The sequence below is a fragment of the Somniosus microcephalus genome, chromosome 12 (genome assembly GCF_052327205.1).
Source record: "Somniosus microcephalus isolate GS21.2 chromosome 12, FLI_Smic_1.0, whole genome shotgun sequence".
NCBI classification, from domain to species: domain Eukaryota; kingdom Metazoa; phylum Chordata; class Chondrichthyes; order Squaliformes; family Somniosidae; genus Somniosus; species Somniosus microcephalus.
This window is the reverse complement of record NC_140998.1, coordinates 45,694,435-45,713,354: the sequence shown is the minus strand read 5'-3', so window position 1 is coordinate 45,713,354 and position 18,920 is coordinate 45,694,435. Positions and strand designations below refer to the sequence as shown.

Below are 18,920 nucleotides of genomic sequence, written 5' to 3'. Positions count from 1 at the left end.
GGTGGAGATTTGGAGGGGAAATCCAGGAGTCCGAGTTTCCCCGCACCCTGATAGGCTTGGCTTCCAGTCGGGCAGGGAACACTCCAGAGCAGGCCACAGCCTCCGGTAGAGAGCCTGCAGCTGCTACTGGGTGCTGACGAAGGGTCATCGACCTGAAACGTTAACTCTGTTTCTCTCTCCACAGATGCTGCCTGACCGGCTGAGTATTTCCAGCTTTTTCTGTTTTTATTGCAGATTTCCAGCATCCGCAGTATTTTGCTTTTGTGCTACTGGGTGTGTTGGGGTGAGGTGGCGGTGATCTGATCCCCGATCCATGGGGTGGGGGTCCAATCCAAGGCAAGAGGGAAAGCTTGGGGGCCGGGAGGAAGCACTCCTGCTCCTCATGGCTCACAAGTAGTGCTGTAAAGGCACTTATTTTCTCGCTGAAGCTGTCCTCGCCTCCATTCAGCTGCCAGGTTAAATCTAAGGCTGCCTGGCTCATTATAGTATTTAAATGGACAACCCGCCTCCTGGGAGCGGGTTGGCTGCCTGCCCTTTGTTCCGCCTCCGTTAAACCCAGGCGTGTTGGAGTCACGTTTGAGATTTTTAAAGGTTTAACGTCTCTCACGGCCTGAGCCCACCTGGTTTTTGGGGGTTAAAATTCACCCCAAAAGCGCTGCAGGCCTGTGTCTATATTAATAATGTTCAAACACAGTCAAAAAATGCTTGCAGATTTATTAGATTAAATGTTACACATACTCCTGACGAAGACCTGAAGTTACAAAGAATGCTTTTCCACGGAAGATAGACACATTACAGCTCAACCTTACAAATGTCTCCCTTCTTTATCTCCCAACCTCACATTACAATTGTCTTGCTTTTAAACTTGGCTAAAAGGTTAGTACATTACCCATTCCATGACCCTCCTCCCATTCTCAATCTCCATTCTGATATTTTATGGTCTCGAGTTGTACATACAAACATTGGTGTTTTAGGGTCAGCAAGACATAAAAGGAGCCATGCTATCAAAACAACAATATTGAGTCTCCAGTTTGGGGGTGATAAAGCGATTCTAAATGTAAACATGTGCCAGCTGGCCTGTGAGAATGCTGTAGTAACATCCGTACAGACATTGTACTGTTAGTTGCTTTTGCAGTCTTAAGCTCTGCAGTTAAATCTTAGAATTAAATATAAAATGAAACTTAATATAAATGATTTATTTTTGAGAACAGTTATTTCCCTTATTATTTCTCAGTCTTAACCTCTAACACTATCCTGATGCATGTCTTCAGCACATAAATAGACTTTGTGAAAAACAGGTAGGAACTGTCTGTTACACTGCACCAAAATTACTGTTGCATAACCCTTCAATAGTACAGGCAGTACAGCTAACAGCAACAGTAATTAATTACCGGCTATAGTGTATAAATTGACCAGGATAAGCTCAGGAGTTCCTTGGAATCACTTGAAAACTAGTAGTTCCCTGATACTGACTGAATTTCCCTGACTTCCAGGAGAATGTTTTATGATTGGTATTTTCAGTATAAAGCACAGCTTTTGAGAAACTGAAGTCACGTTCAGCCCATTAGTCAAAAGTACAAAATGACTAGTAATTAAAAATATATATTTTTAACATCCTGCATAAATGTAAAGGAACTAAAATATGTGGCACAAGATTGAAAGCAAAATTTGAGAAAAGGATTTCTTTATATAAATTTGTTTAATATTTAATAGCATTGAAATAAAGTTTCCACATCTGGAAGATTAATTGGGACTTGACCATTCTGTTATCTGTGCTGAAAAAGGCCAATCACAGTATTGCCTAAAATGCTACAAACCTTTCAAGAGCTATTATTCGTAATGCATGATTTGCAACTACCCTTTCATACTTGTAAACTATTTACATAGAATTGGAGAGAAGTTACAACATAGAAACAAGCTATGCAGCCTGACCAGTCCCTGCTAACCAGCACCCTCCACGTGAACAAATAGTTCTACTCACATTTACCTATCCTGTTCCCATATCCCTAAAACTCCTTTTCCTTCATTCACATATCTTCATCAAAATATAAAGTTAGTATCAATATGTAAGTAAGATTGGTAAATCTTGAAATAAATTTGCACGATGACATTGATTTTAGCTTTTTTATTATGATTCCTAATTGTTTTCACATTTTATTTCTCATACTGCCATCTGAGTCTACTCAAGTCTAACACCTTAAACCAGCAATTGTTCAACAGATGTTTAAAGAACAACCAGTGGAACTATTGGTAATGATGTAATTTACTTTTAAACATAAAGAAAACTATCTAGATTTATCCAAAACTACAAATGCAGATTTTTACAAGAATGGTTTTCAGCTCATCTGAAATGGGAGATGCTCTGCTCTGCGGGTAAACACAGAAGATTAAATGTTGCTGGAACACTTGCACCTGCATGACAATATTTTTTTTAAAGTGTAATATACTGTTGCACAATTGAGATGCACTTGATTACTTTTCAATGTTGAATTAATAATTGACAATTTAAAAACTAATGAGCATGCTAGTTAGGGTATAGTTAATTATCAGCAGAAAAGATTAAAGTTTAAACCATTGCTTCCATCAGAAGATTCTCTAAAGCTTGGTGGGATCTTTCACCCTTCCTATAAACAATAGAGTTTTTGTTATTTCTTCATAAATCATGAAGAGAAAAGGGTGGTCCACTTTTATGACCGATGGAAGTGAATAAGGCATCGCTGAAGCACCGGTGACTGCTGCAGCTTCTGTTCCCCTCTCATCCACCTCTATCACAGCTTTGTGAATAACCTGGTAAAATGAACAAAAACACAACTAATCATTTGCTCTTTCCTCCTTCTCATGCTGCATTAGAGTAAGTGTAGCAATCGCACACAGGAAAAACTAGCAAGCATACTCTGTGATCATTCTCGGAACAAGCCTACCTGGGAAATCTTCAGCTGGTAGGTTGAAGAGATTCCAGAAAAATCAGCAGCATTTGTGAAGGGCGTTATCATTCCCAACTGTCTTAGCTTCTTTTCCATCTTATACGACTGCTCCAATTTAAATTTTGGAAAATATAGTTCTATTTTCCTAGGACAATAAAAGAGAGAAACTATGATTTACAAAGATTGGAAAGCCAAGAAAAAGCAAGATTACAATTTTATTACTATTCAGATCTCATGATATATAACACAACAAGCACAAGTATTTTCTAAAAGGCGCATGAGGGAAGAATAGATCGTTGAGGTTCAGAACAAGGTCTTTGTGTGTGGAATCTCAGTTGTATCCAGCCTAGGCTAGTGGGGTTAAATTATATCGGTTTGTGACAATTATTTTATAGTAACCTTAAGAGTGGTATATATATTTTTTATATTTAAAAAAAACTGCTTGTTTGTTAAATTAACAAAATGCACTCCCAATCCAGCTAGTTTGGCAAAGGAACAGGAGTAGGCCATTCAGCCCCGGGAGCCTGCTCTGCCATTCAATTAGATCATGGCTGATCTGTACCTCAGCTCCATGTACCCACCTGAGCTCCATCCTCTACACTGTCTTTTGGTCAGCTAGTGTAACAGATGAAATACAGCGCACTCGGCCATCACTGTACCACATACTGACAAAGAACAGGGGTCTGACTCCAATCTGCCCAGCTACTGCAAACCCAGCAACAGAGCTGCTCTGCTTTTCAGGAAGTACCTTTCCCCTAATTTATATATTCTTATTCAACAGATATGGCAGTAGAATTACAATGTTAGAGGTTCTGCCACCAGCTATACCAATTAAAGCGTGCTGCCTCTTTAATGATAGGTAGTTGGGAAAAGGAGAAGTCACGGTGGTTCAACAGAGAAGAACTTCTGAAGCCAGGAATTGGGCGCACTATCAGCATTATGTGAGGAGAATTCTGTGTGAACTCTGACCTTACTGATGTGCTCAGAGAGTGAATGGAAGGTATTTTGTCATTGTGTACAGGGATTCAATAAAAATCTTCGATGGATCTCTCTTAAAATAAACTCTAGAATGAAACTAGGTTTAAAAAAAAAAAATCAGTGATGCAGCATATTGGTTAACCACCATGCTATGCCATAGAGCGGAAGGTTGCAGGTTGGTGTCTGAGTTGAGCATCTGTCAACTTCCTGATTTCAGCCAAGCTGTCCAGGGAGAGAGCCAAGTGAAGCTGATGCATTCTTACATAGTGAAGGAAAGAAAATGAAGCAATCTGGATCACTTCTATCAACTGATCACAAAGCAGCATTGGCAAAGATATGTGAACATATTGTCTTTCCACTCCTCATCCAGGGAATGGGGTTTGACACATAGAGAATCTAAATAGGATGACAGGATAATCACTGGAGCAGTTTAAATTGAAGTAGTGTGGAATGACCATACTATCTTAAGTGATAATTCATTAACAAACTATGACAGTACAAAAATTTTCCTGGATGATTTTATTTTTACAATTGAATGCTTGTATATAATTTTATTTTTAATGTTACTCAGTTAAAAGTTGCATTCATGTGTTCAAATAAGTTGATCTGAACCAGGATTTATTCATATCCTGAGTAATCATTAGAAATTTGTTTTTTAAAAATCTGGGCACCACACCTTAGGAAGGATATATTGACCTTGGCGGGAGTGCAGCGTAGATTTACTAGAATGATACCTGGACTCCAAGGGTTAAATTACGAGGAGAAATTACACAAACTAGGGTTGTATTCCCTAGAATGTAGAAGATTAAGGGGTGATTTTATCGAAGTTTTCAAGATATTAAGGGGAATTGATGGGGTAGATGGAGAGAAACTACTTCGTCTGGTTGGGGAATCTAGGACTAGGGGACACAGGCTAAAAATTAGAACCAGACCTTTCAGGAGTGAAGTTAGGAAACATTTCTACACACGGTGGTAGAAGTTTGGAACGCTCTTCTGCAAACAGCAGTTAATGCTGGGTCAATTGTTAATTTTAAATCTGAGATTGATAAATTTCTGTTAACCAAAGGTATTAAGGGATATGGGGCAAAGACGGGTATATGGAGTTAGGTCGCTGATCAGCTATGATCTCACTGAAGGGCAGAACAGGCTCGAGCGGCTAAATGGCCTACTCCTGTTCCTATGTTCCTAAAACCAGAAATTGTGTACTAAATTAAAGCAGCACTTTCTTAGTACATTGCCAGCAGCGTGGAAATAAGTTCATTTTATGTAATGCTGACTAACGAATACCCCTGCATGAATATTTTGATATAGGGTAAGGGATAAGATGGTTGTTTCCAATTTTGTGTTTTGTCATAGAATGGTTATGATATTGGACCGGAAACCCTGTGCTCGTGAGTTCAAATCTTACTATGGTAAGTTTTGAAATTGAATTCAATAAAATCTGGTACCAGAAAAAAAAAGGACCATGAAAGCTGTTGGATTATTGTAAAAATGCCGGTGTTTCACTAAAGTCCTTCTGGGAAGGAAACCTGCCAAACCGACCTCCTCTGGCCAAAAGTCACACTGCGTGGTTGACTCCTCATGCCCTCTCAAGTGGTCTAGTAAGCTACTCAGTTTAGAAAATAATCACTAATAGCGATTGTTTTCTTCCAACTGAGTAGCTTGCTTCAGTGGGCAGGTAGAGATGGACAATGAATGTGGCCCTGCAAGCATTGCCAACCCCTCCCCAGAACATATAGTAAAACATGGTTTATCTACATATGAAAATGAACCCAACAACTTTCCTTTATAGATAATAAGTTATGTGCACTTTATAATTTCACATACAAAAACATGCAATGAAGGTATTAGCTAAGTCAATGATTCATCCTTATAGAAACATAGGAGCAGGAGTAGGCCTTTCGAGCCTGCTCCACCATTCAATATGATCATGGCTGATCCTCTATCTCAATACCATATTCCCATTCTCTCCCCATACCTCTTGATGCCTTTTGTGTCTAGAAATCTATCTATCTCCTTCTTAAATATATTCTGTGACTTGGCCTCCACAGCCTTCTGTGGTAGAGAATTCCACAGGTTCAGCACTGAGTGAAAACATTTCTTCTCATCTCGGTCCTAAATGTCCTACCCTGTATCCTGAGACTGTGACCCTTCATTCTAAACTCCCCCAGCCGAGGGAAACATCCTCCCTGCATCCAGTCTGTCTGGCCCTGTCAGAATTTTATATGTTTCAATGAAATCCCCTCTCATTCTTCTAAACGCTAGTGAATACAGGCCTAGTTCACCCAATCTCTCCTCATATGACAGTCCTCCATCCCAGGAATCAGTCTGGTGAACCTTCGATGCACTCCCTCTGTGGCAAGTATATCCTTTCTTAGGTAAGGAGACCAAAACTGCACACACTACTCCAGGTGTGGTCTCACCAAGGCCCTGTATAACTGTAGTAAGATATCCTTGCTCATGCACTAATTTTATTATACCTTAAAGATTGTGAGGCGACCCTTATCCAAAGTAGGTACATACCATTGTAATTACAGCTAAATTTAAATGATTAAAAACTTACACTTTTTTGGGGCTTATTAAGCTGCCTCAGATTTTCACCTGACTCCACGTACATCAAAGAAACTTAAAAGAAAATCTAATTACAATAATGAGGAATGGGCTGTAATTGAGGATAGCAGTTTATTGAAAAAGGTCTGTGAACTCCTCCCTCGTTCAAGCTGCTTGTTCTCAGTTACAACCTACAGCATTTTTGCATGTCCATTACTGTTTAATTGTAAAACTGGAAATTGTACTTAGGTCTCATGGCTTTGATCCACTGGTCAATCAATTCTGCTGCTAGCTCATCTTCCAGGAGTGGATACTCTCCATCCGTTGGTATCACCACCAACATGCTTGCACTTCCTTGGTATGGAAGCTTCAGGATTATACAAGAATGGGTCTCGTCATGTGTTAAGAAAAATGAATCACCTTTGAACATCATTGGAACTTTGACTCTGGTGTATGCGTTTACATAGAATGTCCCATCTATAGTAGAGTTTGGATCAAAGGGAGCCACCCATTTCCCTGAAGAAAAAACAGGCATTTGCCATTATTCCATAATTACTCATTTTTTCTCATATCACAGACAAACACCTGTAACTTTGATTGTGTGACTATTGTTAGGTGAACATTATGGAGGTTAAGTGGCAAGGGTTTCAATTTTCTTAGTTTTCCTTCCATACTAGTTAATTTTTTCTCACCTCCCCTTCCCCTCTCTTCCCTCACCTCACGCTCTAAGAGACAGTATTAAGCTAAAAGAAAAGGTTTATGCAAATGCAAGGAAAAATGGAAATCCAGAGATGCAAGAAGGGAGTATGAACAAAAACTAAAAAAAACAAAGCTAACTGTAAGAGTGCTAAGGAGGAATGTGGGCCCATTGAAGACAGGCGCAGGTGATACTATAATGGATAATAAGGACATGGCAGATTTGTTAAATGAGTACTTAAGACTAGAAAGTGGAGGAGCAGAGGGATTTGGGTGGCCAGGTACACAAATCACTAAAAGCTAGTGCAAGGTAGAAAAAGTAATCAAAAAGACGAATGGAACGTTGGCCTTCATTTCAAGGGGGCTGGAATACAAAGGGGAGCAAATAATGCTTCAGTTGTACAGAACATTGGTCAGACCCCATCTGGTGTATTGTGTTCAGTTCTGGGCACCGTACCTCAGGAAGGATATATTGGCCTTGGAGAGGGGTACAGTGCAGATTTACCAAAATTATGCTCAGTTTTAGAGAGTTGAATTATGAGGACAAGTTGCATAAACTTGGGTTGTATTCCCTTGAGTTTAGAAGGTTGAGGGGTGATCTAATTGAGGCATTTATAATGATAAAGGGATTTGATAGAGTAGATACAGAGAAGCTATTTCCTCTGGTGAGAGGATCCAGAACAAAGGGGCACAATCTTAAAAATTAGAGACAGGCTATTCCAGTGTTAAAGCAGGAAGCACTTTTTCACACACACGGTACTGGAAATGTGGAATTATCTCCCCAAAAGGCTGTGGATGCTGGGTCAATTGAAATTTTCAAGACTGAGATTGACAGATTTTTTTAGGTAAGTGTATCAAGATATAACAATCAAAGACGTGTAAATGGAGCTGAGGTACAGATCAGCCATGATCTCATTGAATGGCGGAACAGTCCCAAGGGGGAGAGTGACCACCTCCTGTTCCTACGTTTAATTTGGGGACATACACAGTTATAATACAATCATACTAATAGGGCTTAATCTGCTCCATTTCTGCTCTAGCTCCTATTTGGCTAACGAGATGCCACTAGTTTCATACTGATTCTCATGAAGCTAATCCACAATTTTTAGAACAGAAATTGTGGAACTCCTTACTTCTCTCACTCTTACTTCCTACCACCTACAGGCATTTAAAACCAAGCTTTGTGACACCTAGCTGCCACCACTTGATTTATTTTGCCTTCTATTCTTTGCAGCCTAAATGATATCTTCACTTTGAGCCTTGCCTTTCACCTAGGCTTCTCAATTCAAAAAAGGAATGGCGAGGTTGCTTTCTTTTATTAATATTTTGAAATAATTTCATATACTCAATCGAAAACTTTGGGAAAAATAAATCTTACCTTTGAATAAGATGTAATTAGTAAACATAAGCTTGGTTTCACTATCCACAGAGTCTAACAGCTTGTTGATTTTTCCATCTGTTCTATTGCAAATATATTGGTTAATAATATCTTTGGTATTGGTTGTCTCTTGAAAATTTACTGGAGTAATATAAGAGTTATAAAAACGAGAAAGATCATCGATGAATGTTGGTTTCAAATCAAGATCATCCTGTACAAACACAGAACTTCCCTGTGAGATAAGAAGCTCTTTGTTCTTGGTGATGATGCAGTTAAGCCACTGAAACAACATGTGCAACAGGTACTGGTTGTCGGTATTGACCAACTCTTGTACGTTGAGGCCTCGGAGTATGTCAGCATGTGTAGCTTGTTTAGCACCAAGGGACATCATGGCGAAGGTTGTGGAGACGGTTATAGGTGAAAAAAATACATTATCTTCATGTAGGTTTGCTATTTTCCTGTAGAGGTTAAAACCAAATTCACTATTCTTTGCTGTGAACTTGTGGATTGTTTGCATATCAGGGACTGATTCTGGTTGTTCCGAGGGTGCAAGTGTGACTTCAACATCATGTTCTGAACCTGCACTGAAATTCCGAGGCTGCTGCTGCTCTCTCTGTTCAGATTCAAATTGGGCTCGGTGCTGCTGCTGTGCTAGTGTAGTGATCGTGAATCCACCACATATCAGAAGGATAAGAATTTCCATTTTCATTTTTTCTTGTCTTGATGATCTTAGAAATACCTGCAAAGCGATTTGCTAGATTGTAGATGAATATTAGTTTAATACGGCATTATTCTTGTATCAGCATAATAATGCAGGATCTTGGTAAGCTGCATTCACCAGAGTGCAACCTTTCACTGAAATATTTACTCCATGCCTATTCTCCTTTTTCAGACAAGTGTTATTAATAAAGATTTTGTGTATTTTCATGTATTAACAAATTAATGCATGAAACTCCTATAAGCTATCCAGCCTCATAACCCCCATGCAACTCTGCATAAAACAATTGGGTGAGTATTTGATTGTTTCACATTGCAGTGATATAGCACTTTTAATGTAAAACATATCCCAAGTGGGAGAAAAAATAAATAAAATACATAAAAGAACAGATACCAAACCAAGTTGGTAGAGTTGAGAGGTGACTGGAAGCTTGGTACAAAAGATGGGCTTTGAGAACATTTTTCAAGGTGGCGGGGCTTTGGGAGGGTGTTCAGAGGTGGATTAAGGCAGCTGAAAACTCTGCCACCAGAAGGAGGAGCCAGGCAGATGCTTGAAAGCCCAGCATTGGAAGACCAAAGGTTGTAGGAGGGCATATAATGTAGGAGAAGGTAGCTGAGATAGGGTGGGTATAGACTGGAGGTATTTGAAGACGAGGATTTTAAAGCATTGGGCAGTAGGGGGTTAATGTAAATCAGTTAGGATCGAGATAAAGGGCGAGTGGGATTTAATGTAAAACGAGATATGGGTGACTGAATTTTGGACAAGTTGTTGTTTATGAAGATTGGAGGATGGATGGCCAGCAAGAAAAGCATTGGAATAATCAAGGCTAGAGGTGACAGAAGTGTGGACAAGGGTTTCAGCAGCAGCCGAGTTGTGATGGGAGCAGGAGTAGGCAATGTGGCAGTGGTGAAAGTAAGCAGTCCAGGTGATGGGAAAGAAGTGATTTTGACGCTCATCTGATAACTAGGGAATGAGATCTTAGGGCTGAGTTAAAAAAAAAAATTGATTTTTATTCTCAGGTGAAACTGAGTGAAAACCGATTCATTGTTTAGCCTAATAGGGGAAAGGAGCATGTTTATTTATTTTAATTTGTTTTATTCAAAGCTTATTATGAAATGGTAAATATGGTATGGTTTTGCTTCTGCCTTCTTACCAGACTGCAACATTGATGTGTGGAAAACCACATTTAACAATTGTTTGCAGGATTTTTTTTTAAGTGGAAAGTTTACAAATTGATTCTCTTTTTTAGGCTGGTTTCTTTCTTTTGTTAGTTTCCCAAAATCTATATACCTTTTAAAAAAAAAAAAAAAAAATTCTCCTACACAGAGACAGAAGTCAGAAAAATCTCTTTCCTAATTAAATCATTGCCCCTGGGAGCCAAGCATTATTGTTATCGCAAGGTACATGTTTGGAACAAATTTGCTGTAACACAGCGTATATTTAGAAGATTCAGGAGACCAAGTTCCAGTAGTTTTATAATGAAGAGCCGTAGGGGGAATAATTTTATCGTGCCTCCTTTGGGGCACTAACTTCGCCGGGGCGCTACTTTCAGTGTCCTGAAAAAGTTAGCGCCCCTGTGCCGTAAATGAGTGGAGGTGCCCCATGCAGAAGGCGGGACGCTACTGGAAGTACTCCCCCCCCCCCCCCTCCCCCTCCTTCCTGGGGCGCTAGCATTCAATATCACGGTGCTATGTGCAACAGCGCCACATGTGTCGGCACGTAGCACCGCAGTATTACAGGCCTCCCTCTCCTGATTAAAGGGGAGGGGCTTAGTGCAGCGCTCACCGGTGCCCTACTGGAGTGGGGTGCTGGGAAAACAGCCGGGCTGACCGATCGCGGCCGGCACCCCGCATCAGGAAGCGAAAGGGAGCAGCTGCTGGCAGGCGGCCCAAAAAAATTGTCCGCCCGGCACCTACCCTTTAATTTGCGCCGCCGCGGCTGCAAAAACACCACCATGACCCTGTCGGACATATCGTCTGGTGGTACGTCAGGGGGCGTAACTGAAGTTTGCGGCTGGGGCGTGAGCCAGGCACTGAGCACGGCGATTATGTCATCGCCGGAGGCACAGCACCGTGGGGCGCTACCGGCGCCGCTAACCTGCCGCTGAATTTGGTGGGAGGCGTTAGCAACACTGTGCCCAGACGCTAGGGGGCTTTGCGCCCAGTTAGCGCTCCCCTGGGGCGCTAACAGGAGGCGCAAAGCGACCCAATTTTTCCCCCATAATGTTTTGTTGCCATTTTTATCTCATGCAGGCTGAGCCTGTATGCAGCAACCTGCCATTTTGTTACTTATTTGTCACCTTTATTCTGCATGGCTACAGAATAATTAAAGATGATATCAACCATAATTTATGAGTCTTAGCAATTATGAACAAATACTAAAAAAAAAATAAAAAAAAATCCTACTATTGAAGCCTGTTCAACTGTCCAAAAAGATAAGTGTAAGGACCACCTTGTGCTATGTTCTTCTGAAAGTGATTAGTCTACACATTTTCACATAAATATGTTATACACGGTACTTGTGACAAAATGTGAAAATGTGTAATATGTCTTTTGTGGATAGATGTAGATCAATTAAAACTAGTGAAAAATGAATATTTGATGGTTAGCCAATCTACCTGAAAAACAAACATGCCTCATTGCATCAAACCAACAAATTAGCAAATCATCTATCTAATGGAGTAAGGCTTAGTGGCAGCATTCCACCTTTGAGTCAGATGTTGCAGGGTTCGAACCCCGCTCCAGACAATCTCGGCGAGTGGAGACTGGAGCTCCGGCTCTGAATTCTGGGTTGTCATCCAGTGAAATACTCGCATCCAGTGGGTGTGGGTGCCCCCCCCCCCCACTCCATTGAATGAGTTGTGGGAGCCCATAAAACCCTCCTGCCATATAAGACTAACCACCTATCAGCTGGTATTAAAAAGATGGCTACGATCACGGAGGGAACATTCACATCGCGGCCTGTCAGACTGTTAATCAGCCTGAGATTCCTTTCGCTACTTCATACTGTTCTCCAAGGGAAGAGTGTGAAGATATGAAAATAACAGCCTATTTGAATTGACAATGGCCCAGCTTAAAACCCACCTCTTTGACAATAGCTTTCTGTAGTTTGCTTATATTTCACTACATTGCTTGTCCTGATTATAACTCAGCACTGCCTATACAGATCACAAGCTATGAGTTTAATTTTAATTTTATCAAACTAATTATAAATTGATAAACAAATGGAAAAGAGATGCAACAGTTAAAACTATGGCTGTATAAAATCTTACCACTCACATTTCTCTTCTTGCTTGCAGTGAAAGCAACAGTATTTTTTCACTGCTACATGCCTTGCAACATAGTTCTGATGGATACTTAGTGGTGGAGAAAAGCCAATCGAGTAAACAAGTCACACCACTTTTTGCTCGTTAACTATTAACAATAAGTACATATTACCCAATGTGAAGACATAATCTGGTCCTTCAATCTTAAACAAAAACACGAGCTCTGAAATATTTTCAGCTTTACTTTTCTCTTGCTCTAAAAGCATGATGAAGATGTTGCAGGTGATGGGGCAAATTGAAGAGGTGCTGGGCACAACTCTTCCCCTACTCCCGCTCCACCTTGGAAGCCAGGAAGCAACTGTCCCTTCCGCCATCTAGTTCCCACGCTCTAGAATTCCCTCCCTAAAATCCTTTGCCTCTCCTCCTTTACGGCCCACCTTAAAACCCACCTTTTTGACTAAGCTTTTGGTCACCCCTCCGAATATCTCCTTCTCTGTCTGATTACACCTCAGTGAAGCACCTTGGATCTTTTTCTACATCACAGTTATGCTATATAAATGCAAGTTGTTATTGTTGCTGTACAGGTAGAAAACTGCAAATACCGACAATCTGAAATAAAAACTGAAAATGCTGAAAATACAACTGTCAGCCTGATTCAGTTGACCGTACTCACCTCTGGAGTGGAAAGTTGTTGACTTGAGCTCCACTCCAGGATTCCAGCACATAACCTGGGCAGACACTCAGGAGCAACACTGAGAGAGTGCTGTATTGTTGGAGATGTCGTCCTTCAGATTCAGTGTTACACTGAAGCCTCATCTGGTGAACATTAACGGTCCCATAAAACTGTTTGAAAAGGGTAGAGTGTTTCCCCCAGTGTCCTCACCTTCATTCTCCATCAACCAATACCACCAAAAATAGATTAACTGGAATCTGACCCAATCTGTACAGCAGACAGGAAATGTGGCAAATGATCTGTCAGTATCCGGACGATGTTCTGACAAAGGGAGTCAAGGGTTATGGGGAGCGGGCAGGGAAGTGGAGTTGAGGCCAAGGTCAAATCAGCCATGATCTTATTGAATGGCGGAGCAGGCTCGAGGGGCCAAATGACCCACTCCTACTTTGATGTCTTATGTTCTTATATTTATGTTAAAAGGGAAGCTTTTGTCATATACCGAGAGATCATTACTACAGAAAGCCTAAAGGAGTATAGAAAGTGCAGGGGTGAAATTATAAAAGAAATTAGGAAAGCAAAGCGAAGGCATGAAAGAATATTGGCAAGTAAAGTCAAGGAAACCCCAAAGATGCTTTATAAATACATAAAGAATAACTAAGGAAAGAGTAGGGCCTATTAGATCCCAAAAAGGTAACCTATGTGTGGAGGCAGAAGACGTTGGTATGGTTCTTAATGAATATTTTGCGTTTGTCTTCACAGAAGAGAGGAACGATACAGACATTGTAGTTGAGGAGGAGTGTGAAATATTAGATGGGATAAACATAGAGAGAGAGGAAGTATTAAGAGGTGTAGCATATTTGAAAGTAGATAAATTGCCAGGCCCGGATGAAATATATCCCAGGCTGTTAAGCGAGAGAAAGGAGGAAATAGCGGAGGCTCTGACCATCATTTTCCAATCCTCTCTGGCTACAGGCATGGTGCTGGAGGACTGCTAACATTGTGCCATTGTTTAAAAAGGGAGGAAGGGATAGACTGAGTAATTACAGGCCAGTCAGCCTAACCTCGGTGGTGGGAAAATTATTGAAAAAAATTCTGAGGGACAGTATCAATCGTCATTTAGAATGGCATGGATTAATCAAGGACAGTCAGCATGAATTTGTTAAGAGAAGGTTGTGTCTGACTAACTTGTTTGAATTTTTTGAGACGGTAATGAGGAGGGTTGATGAGGTTAGCACACTTGATGTATTTTAGCAAGGCCTTTGACAAGGTCCCACATGGCAGGTTGGTCAAAAAAGTAAAAGCCCATGGGATTCCAGGGAAAGTGGCAAATTGGATCCAAAATTGGCTCGGTGGCAGGAAGCAAAGGGTAATGGTCGCCAGGTGTTTTTGTGACTGGAAGGCAGTTTCCAGTGGGGTTCCACAGGGCTCAGTACTAGGTCTTCTGCTTTGTGGTATATATCAATGATTTAGACTTCAATGTAGGGGGCATGATTAAGAAGTTTGCAGATGATACAAAAATTGGCCATGTGGTTGATAGTGAAGAAGAAAGCTGTAGACTGCAGGAAGATATCAGTGGACTGGTCAGGTGGGCAGAAAAGTGGCAAATGAAATTCAATCTGGAGAAGTGTGAGATAATGCATTTGGGGAGGGCTAACAAGGCAAGGGAATAAATGGTAAGATACTGAGCAGTGTAGAGGAACAGAAGGACCTTGGAGTACAGGCACAGACACAATGGGCTGAGTGACCTCCTTCTGTGCCGTAAATTTCTATGAATCAAGCCCAAATCCAGGACTTAAATATATAATTCAGGCTGACTCTTCAGTGCAATACAGAGGCAGTGTTGCATTGTTGGAGGTGCTGTCATTCAGATGAGATGATAAATATGAGCCAAATCTGCCTGAAAAGGGGTGGATGTAAAAGATCTGAAGAGCAGGGGAATTCTCAAAATGCCCTGCCCAACATTTATCCCCTCAACCACCATGAGCTTAACGGGTCATTTATCTCATTTGCTGTATGGGATCTTGCTGTGCACAGCACGCTGCCACATTTGCTTGCAAAACAGTGAATACACCTCAAAAGTAATGAATTGCTTGTAAAGCACTTTGGGATGTCCCAAGGGCGTGAAGGTGCTATATAAATGCAAGTTGTTCATCTTAGTACATGCATTAATGTATCGCTTTTCTGATGTCTGTCTCCTGTTTTGATGCTATGTGTTTCCCTGTGATAAAACTCAATAAAAACGTTTTATGAAACATTTGTTTCCAGTTGGACAAAAGCCCACTGTTTGAAAGTAATCCTCACCTTGATTTAAATTAAAGCAAAACTTTATCACAGAATCCATATATGAAAGGTATGGAGGAGGAGCTAGCTTCTTCAATTTATCCTGGTTGACTTCACCATTCCATTGTGACATTGGATTTAAACCGTATCAAGAGTTTAAGAGGGAAAAATTTGGTGTCGCCGCTGCGCAAATTTTAACGCCCCAAAGAATTTGCGCCCCTCCGCCTGAAATTCAGTTGTAGCACCCCAACCAGGAGGTGGAGCGGTACTGGAAGTGCTCCACCTCTTTCTTGGGCACTACAACTGAATATCACGGCGCTACGTCCAACAGCACCACGCGCATCAGTACGTAGCGCCGTGTCATTGCAGGCCTCCCTCTCCTGATTAAAGGGGAGGGGCCTAGCGCTGCATGCACCGGGGCCCTGCTTGACCACCAGGGAGCGGGGTGATGGGAAAACAAGAGGAGTGCCGAGCTGAGTGATTGCGACCGGCACCCCGAAGAAAAAAGGGTAAGGGGGCAGATGCTGGCAGTCAGACAAAAAAAAATGGCCGCCCGACATCTGCCCTTTAAATAGCGCCGCCGCGGCTGCAAAAACACCACCTTGACCCTATCGGACATATTGTCCGGTGATAGGTCAGGGGGCGTAACCCAAGTTTGTGGCCGGGGCGCGAGCGGGCCGCTGCGCACGGCGATGATGTAATCGCCGGCGGCGAAGCGCTGCGCGGCGCTACCGGCTACCGCCGTCGCTAACCTCCCGCTGAATTTCACGGGAGGTGTTAGCAGCGCCGCGCCTGGGCTCTAGGGAATTTCCGCCCCGTTAGGGGCACTAACGAGAGGCGCAAATCAACCCAATTTTCCCCCCTAATAGTCCATTATATACTAAACCTGGAGGACAGCAGCACTGCTCTGCCATCAACCATTTTCTCCTTGTTGTTTGATGGAAGGTATGTTGAAATGTAGTGTCACGCTGCAGCAAAAATGTGATATAAATTGGATATAAGATACCCATTAGTAATCATAGGGAATTGCTAGCTTACTCATCTGAATTTTCAGTCTGAGCTTGTGGTCAACTGGTCCCACGCTAGAAGCGTATAATCCTTTTTAAAAACTTCAAGTTTGTAATGTTACTGGCAAAATACATATCCATATCTTTGATCATTAGAAATGGTTGTTTTAAGCTCTCTCTATTATATTGTACCAGAATGGTTAGATATGATTCTATGCAGTGATTTAAACCAGTACAAACATATTCAACAATCAAACATGAAAGTATTGGCTTTCTGCAGGCTCATGACAGGATAACATTAGGTTCCACTGTCTGAATTAGTTATAACAATTGTAACTGTGTTCACAGAATGAGTTAAGTTTTTGTACCCAAACTGGTTAAGATACTTGCAGCACATAATCAGTTAGTTCAATAAGCAGATGTTTGTTTAAACTGTGTGACCTAGGAGAATCATTAAAGTCATTATTTGAATGTCGCAAAGTGATGGGATCTTACTGGGTCCAAATACCACACAGATAAAACCGAGCAGATAATGGTCAAGGAGATTGCTTTCATTGGTTCATTGTGTCACCTCCTATGTACTTTTTTGCAAGGCCATTTGTAAAATATTTTAGAAGGTTTTGTAAAGATAGTATACTCTCGGCAAAGTGTTTTTTGCAATGCTCTGTGAAAAACATCTTTGGCTGTTCCATTGGCCAAGTTGTATATCCTAACTTCGAATTTGTACAAAACTCTGCACCAAAAAAGCTCTGTTCTGCTGAATGGTCCCACCTAAAACATTGAGGTGTCCTTCCTCTTTTCAGATGTGTCTGGTCCTGCTGTACCTTTCTAGCATTGGTCATTTTTCTCTCTTATCATCTCTGGTCTGTATGGTTCAATACCACACGAACAGCACTGTGGGAGTACCTTTACCACATGGACTGCAGCGGTTCAAGAAGGCGGCTCACCACCACCTTCTCGAGAACAATTAGGGCTGGGAAATAAATGCTGGCATTGCCAGCAATGCCCACATCCCATGAATGAATTTAAAAAAACACTATATGGTGTAGTAGCATTGTTAATGATTGTATTTCTACTACTGCTAATCCAACTGTTTAAAAAAAGGGGAAAGGGAATTACCTGGCAACTACAGGCCAGTCAGCTTAACTTCGGTGGTGGGGAAACTTGTAGAGACGATAATCCGGGACAAAATTAATTGGCATTTGGAAAAATAGGTCCTAATAAATGAAAGTCAACATGGATTTGTTAACCAATATCTACTATAAGCCCACTGACTCCCACAGCTATCTTGATTACACTTCCTCCCACTCCACTTCCTGTAAGGACTCTATTCCATTCTTCCAGTTTCTCCATCTCCTTCGCATCTGTTCTGACAATGCCACCTTCCACTTCTAATGATGCTCAATGGAAGTTCGAGGAACAGCACCTCATCTTTCGATTGGGCACTTTACAACCTTTCGGACTCAACACCAAACTCAACAATTTCAGATCATAACCACTGCTCCCATTTTTTTCAGACAGCAGGTGCTGGTAATGGTTCTGCTGTTGCCATTTACAGCTCCTCTAGACCCATCTTTTGTTTCTTTACTTGTCCCATTACCGCCCACTTTTGCACCATCATCCATTTTGTCATTTAATCTCTCCTGCCTTCCACCCTATCACAGACCTTCCTTTTGTTCTTACCTCCTCTTCCCCCTTTCCCTGCCTCTGTGCTCGCGTAAAAACTGCTACATCTCTAACATTTTCCAGATCTGACGAAAGATCATCGACCTGAAACGTTAACTCTGTCTCTCTCCACAGCTGCTGCCTGACCGGCTGAGTATTTCCAGCAATTTCTGTTTTTCTTTCAGATTTAGTGCACCCTCCCAGGCAGCAACCTATGTTAATGACCATAGCTCTACTGTTGTAATCTAGCTCGATTGCACGAGCAGATTCAATAATTCCTCCCTATCAGAAAAGGGAACCATTAACATAGGCAGTTGACATGGAAACCAGGTGGTTTAAGAAAAGTTTTTATGAGCATATTTATCACAATCAATAGCACACAAAAAATTCAGTGACCTGTAAATAAATCCATTAATTGCACAATATATTCCATAGGAGCCAGGCAATCTTAGGTCTGGTGAATAATAACCTATGTTTGTTTAAATCTCAGATTAAGTCACTTTTACCTCTACTGATTCCTGCACTTGAAAGAAAGTAAACCTTTTGAGGCGAATAAATAAATGCTGATACTGAAAAGATGAAGAAAATTGCTATTTGTTTAAAAGTTCATAGGGAAAAATTATGATCAACTTTTATGACAAGTACGAATAGTTTAAAACAAAGACTTCATAATGGAACAAACTGACAGATGAGTACTCCCAATTAGGTGTAAAGAATACTGGGTACGTTATTACACCAATTATTTTTTCTTTGAATACAGATCATGAGATAGGAGCAAGTCAAGTA

The 18,920-nt window shown here is 41.2% G+C and overlaps 1 protein-coding gene across 3 annotated transcripts; it reads right to left on the bottom strand.

Moving 5' to 3' along the window:
• Nucleotides 1-699: 699 nt before the first annotated feature.
• On the bottom strand, nucleotides 700-13,412 carry serpina10b (serpin peptidase inhibitor, clade A (alpha-1 antiproteinase, antitrypsin), member 10b). 3 transcript variants are annotated; one of them, XM_086002762.1, is made up of 5 exons: nucleotides 13,183-13,412; nucleotides 8,527-9,265; nucleotides 6,698-6,968; nucleotides 2,922-3,069; nucleotides 700-2,787 (listed from the first exon to the last, which is right to left on the bottom strand). In XM_086002762.1, the coding sequence occupies exons 2-5, from the start codon at nucleotides 9,233-9,235 to the stop codon at nucleotides 2,596-2,598; spliced, it is 1,320 nt and encodes a 439-aa protein (XP_085858888.1). In that variant the 5' UTR covers nucleotides 9,236-9,265; nucleotides 13,183-13,412; the 3' UTR covers nucleotides 700-2,595. The 3 variants fall into 3 exon arrangements, with proteins under 3 accessions (XP_085858888.1, XP_085858890.1, XP_085858889.1); XM_086002764.1 differs by lacking the exon at nucleotides 13,183-13,412 and adding an exon at nucleotides 12,523-12,611; XM_086002763.1 differs by lacking the exon at nucleotides 13,183-13,412 and adding an exon at nucleotides 12,516-12,606.
• Nucleotides 13,413-18,920: the final 5,508 nt, after the last annotated feature.

Bases quoted from the DNA above. Each gene is read 5' to 3' on its own strand.
- serpina10b (XM_086002762.1), bottom strand. From the start codon at position 9,235: ATGAAAATGGAAATTCTTATCCTTCTGATATGTGGTGGATTCACGATC. The intron at 3,070-6,697 runs GTACAATTTCCA...TTATTGTCCTAG, and splicing joins ATCAAAGCCATGAGACCTAA to GAAAATAGAACTATATTTTC. The intron at 2,788-2,921 runs GTAGGCTTGTTC...TCATTTTACCAG, and splicing joins ACCAGCTGAAGATTTCCCAG to GTTATTCACAAAGCTGTGAT.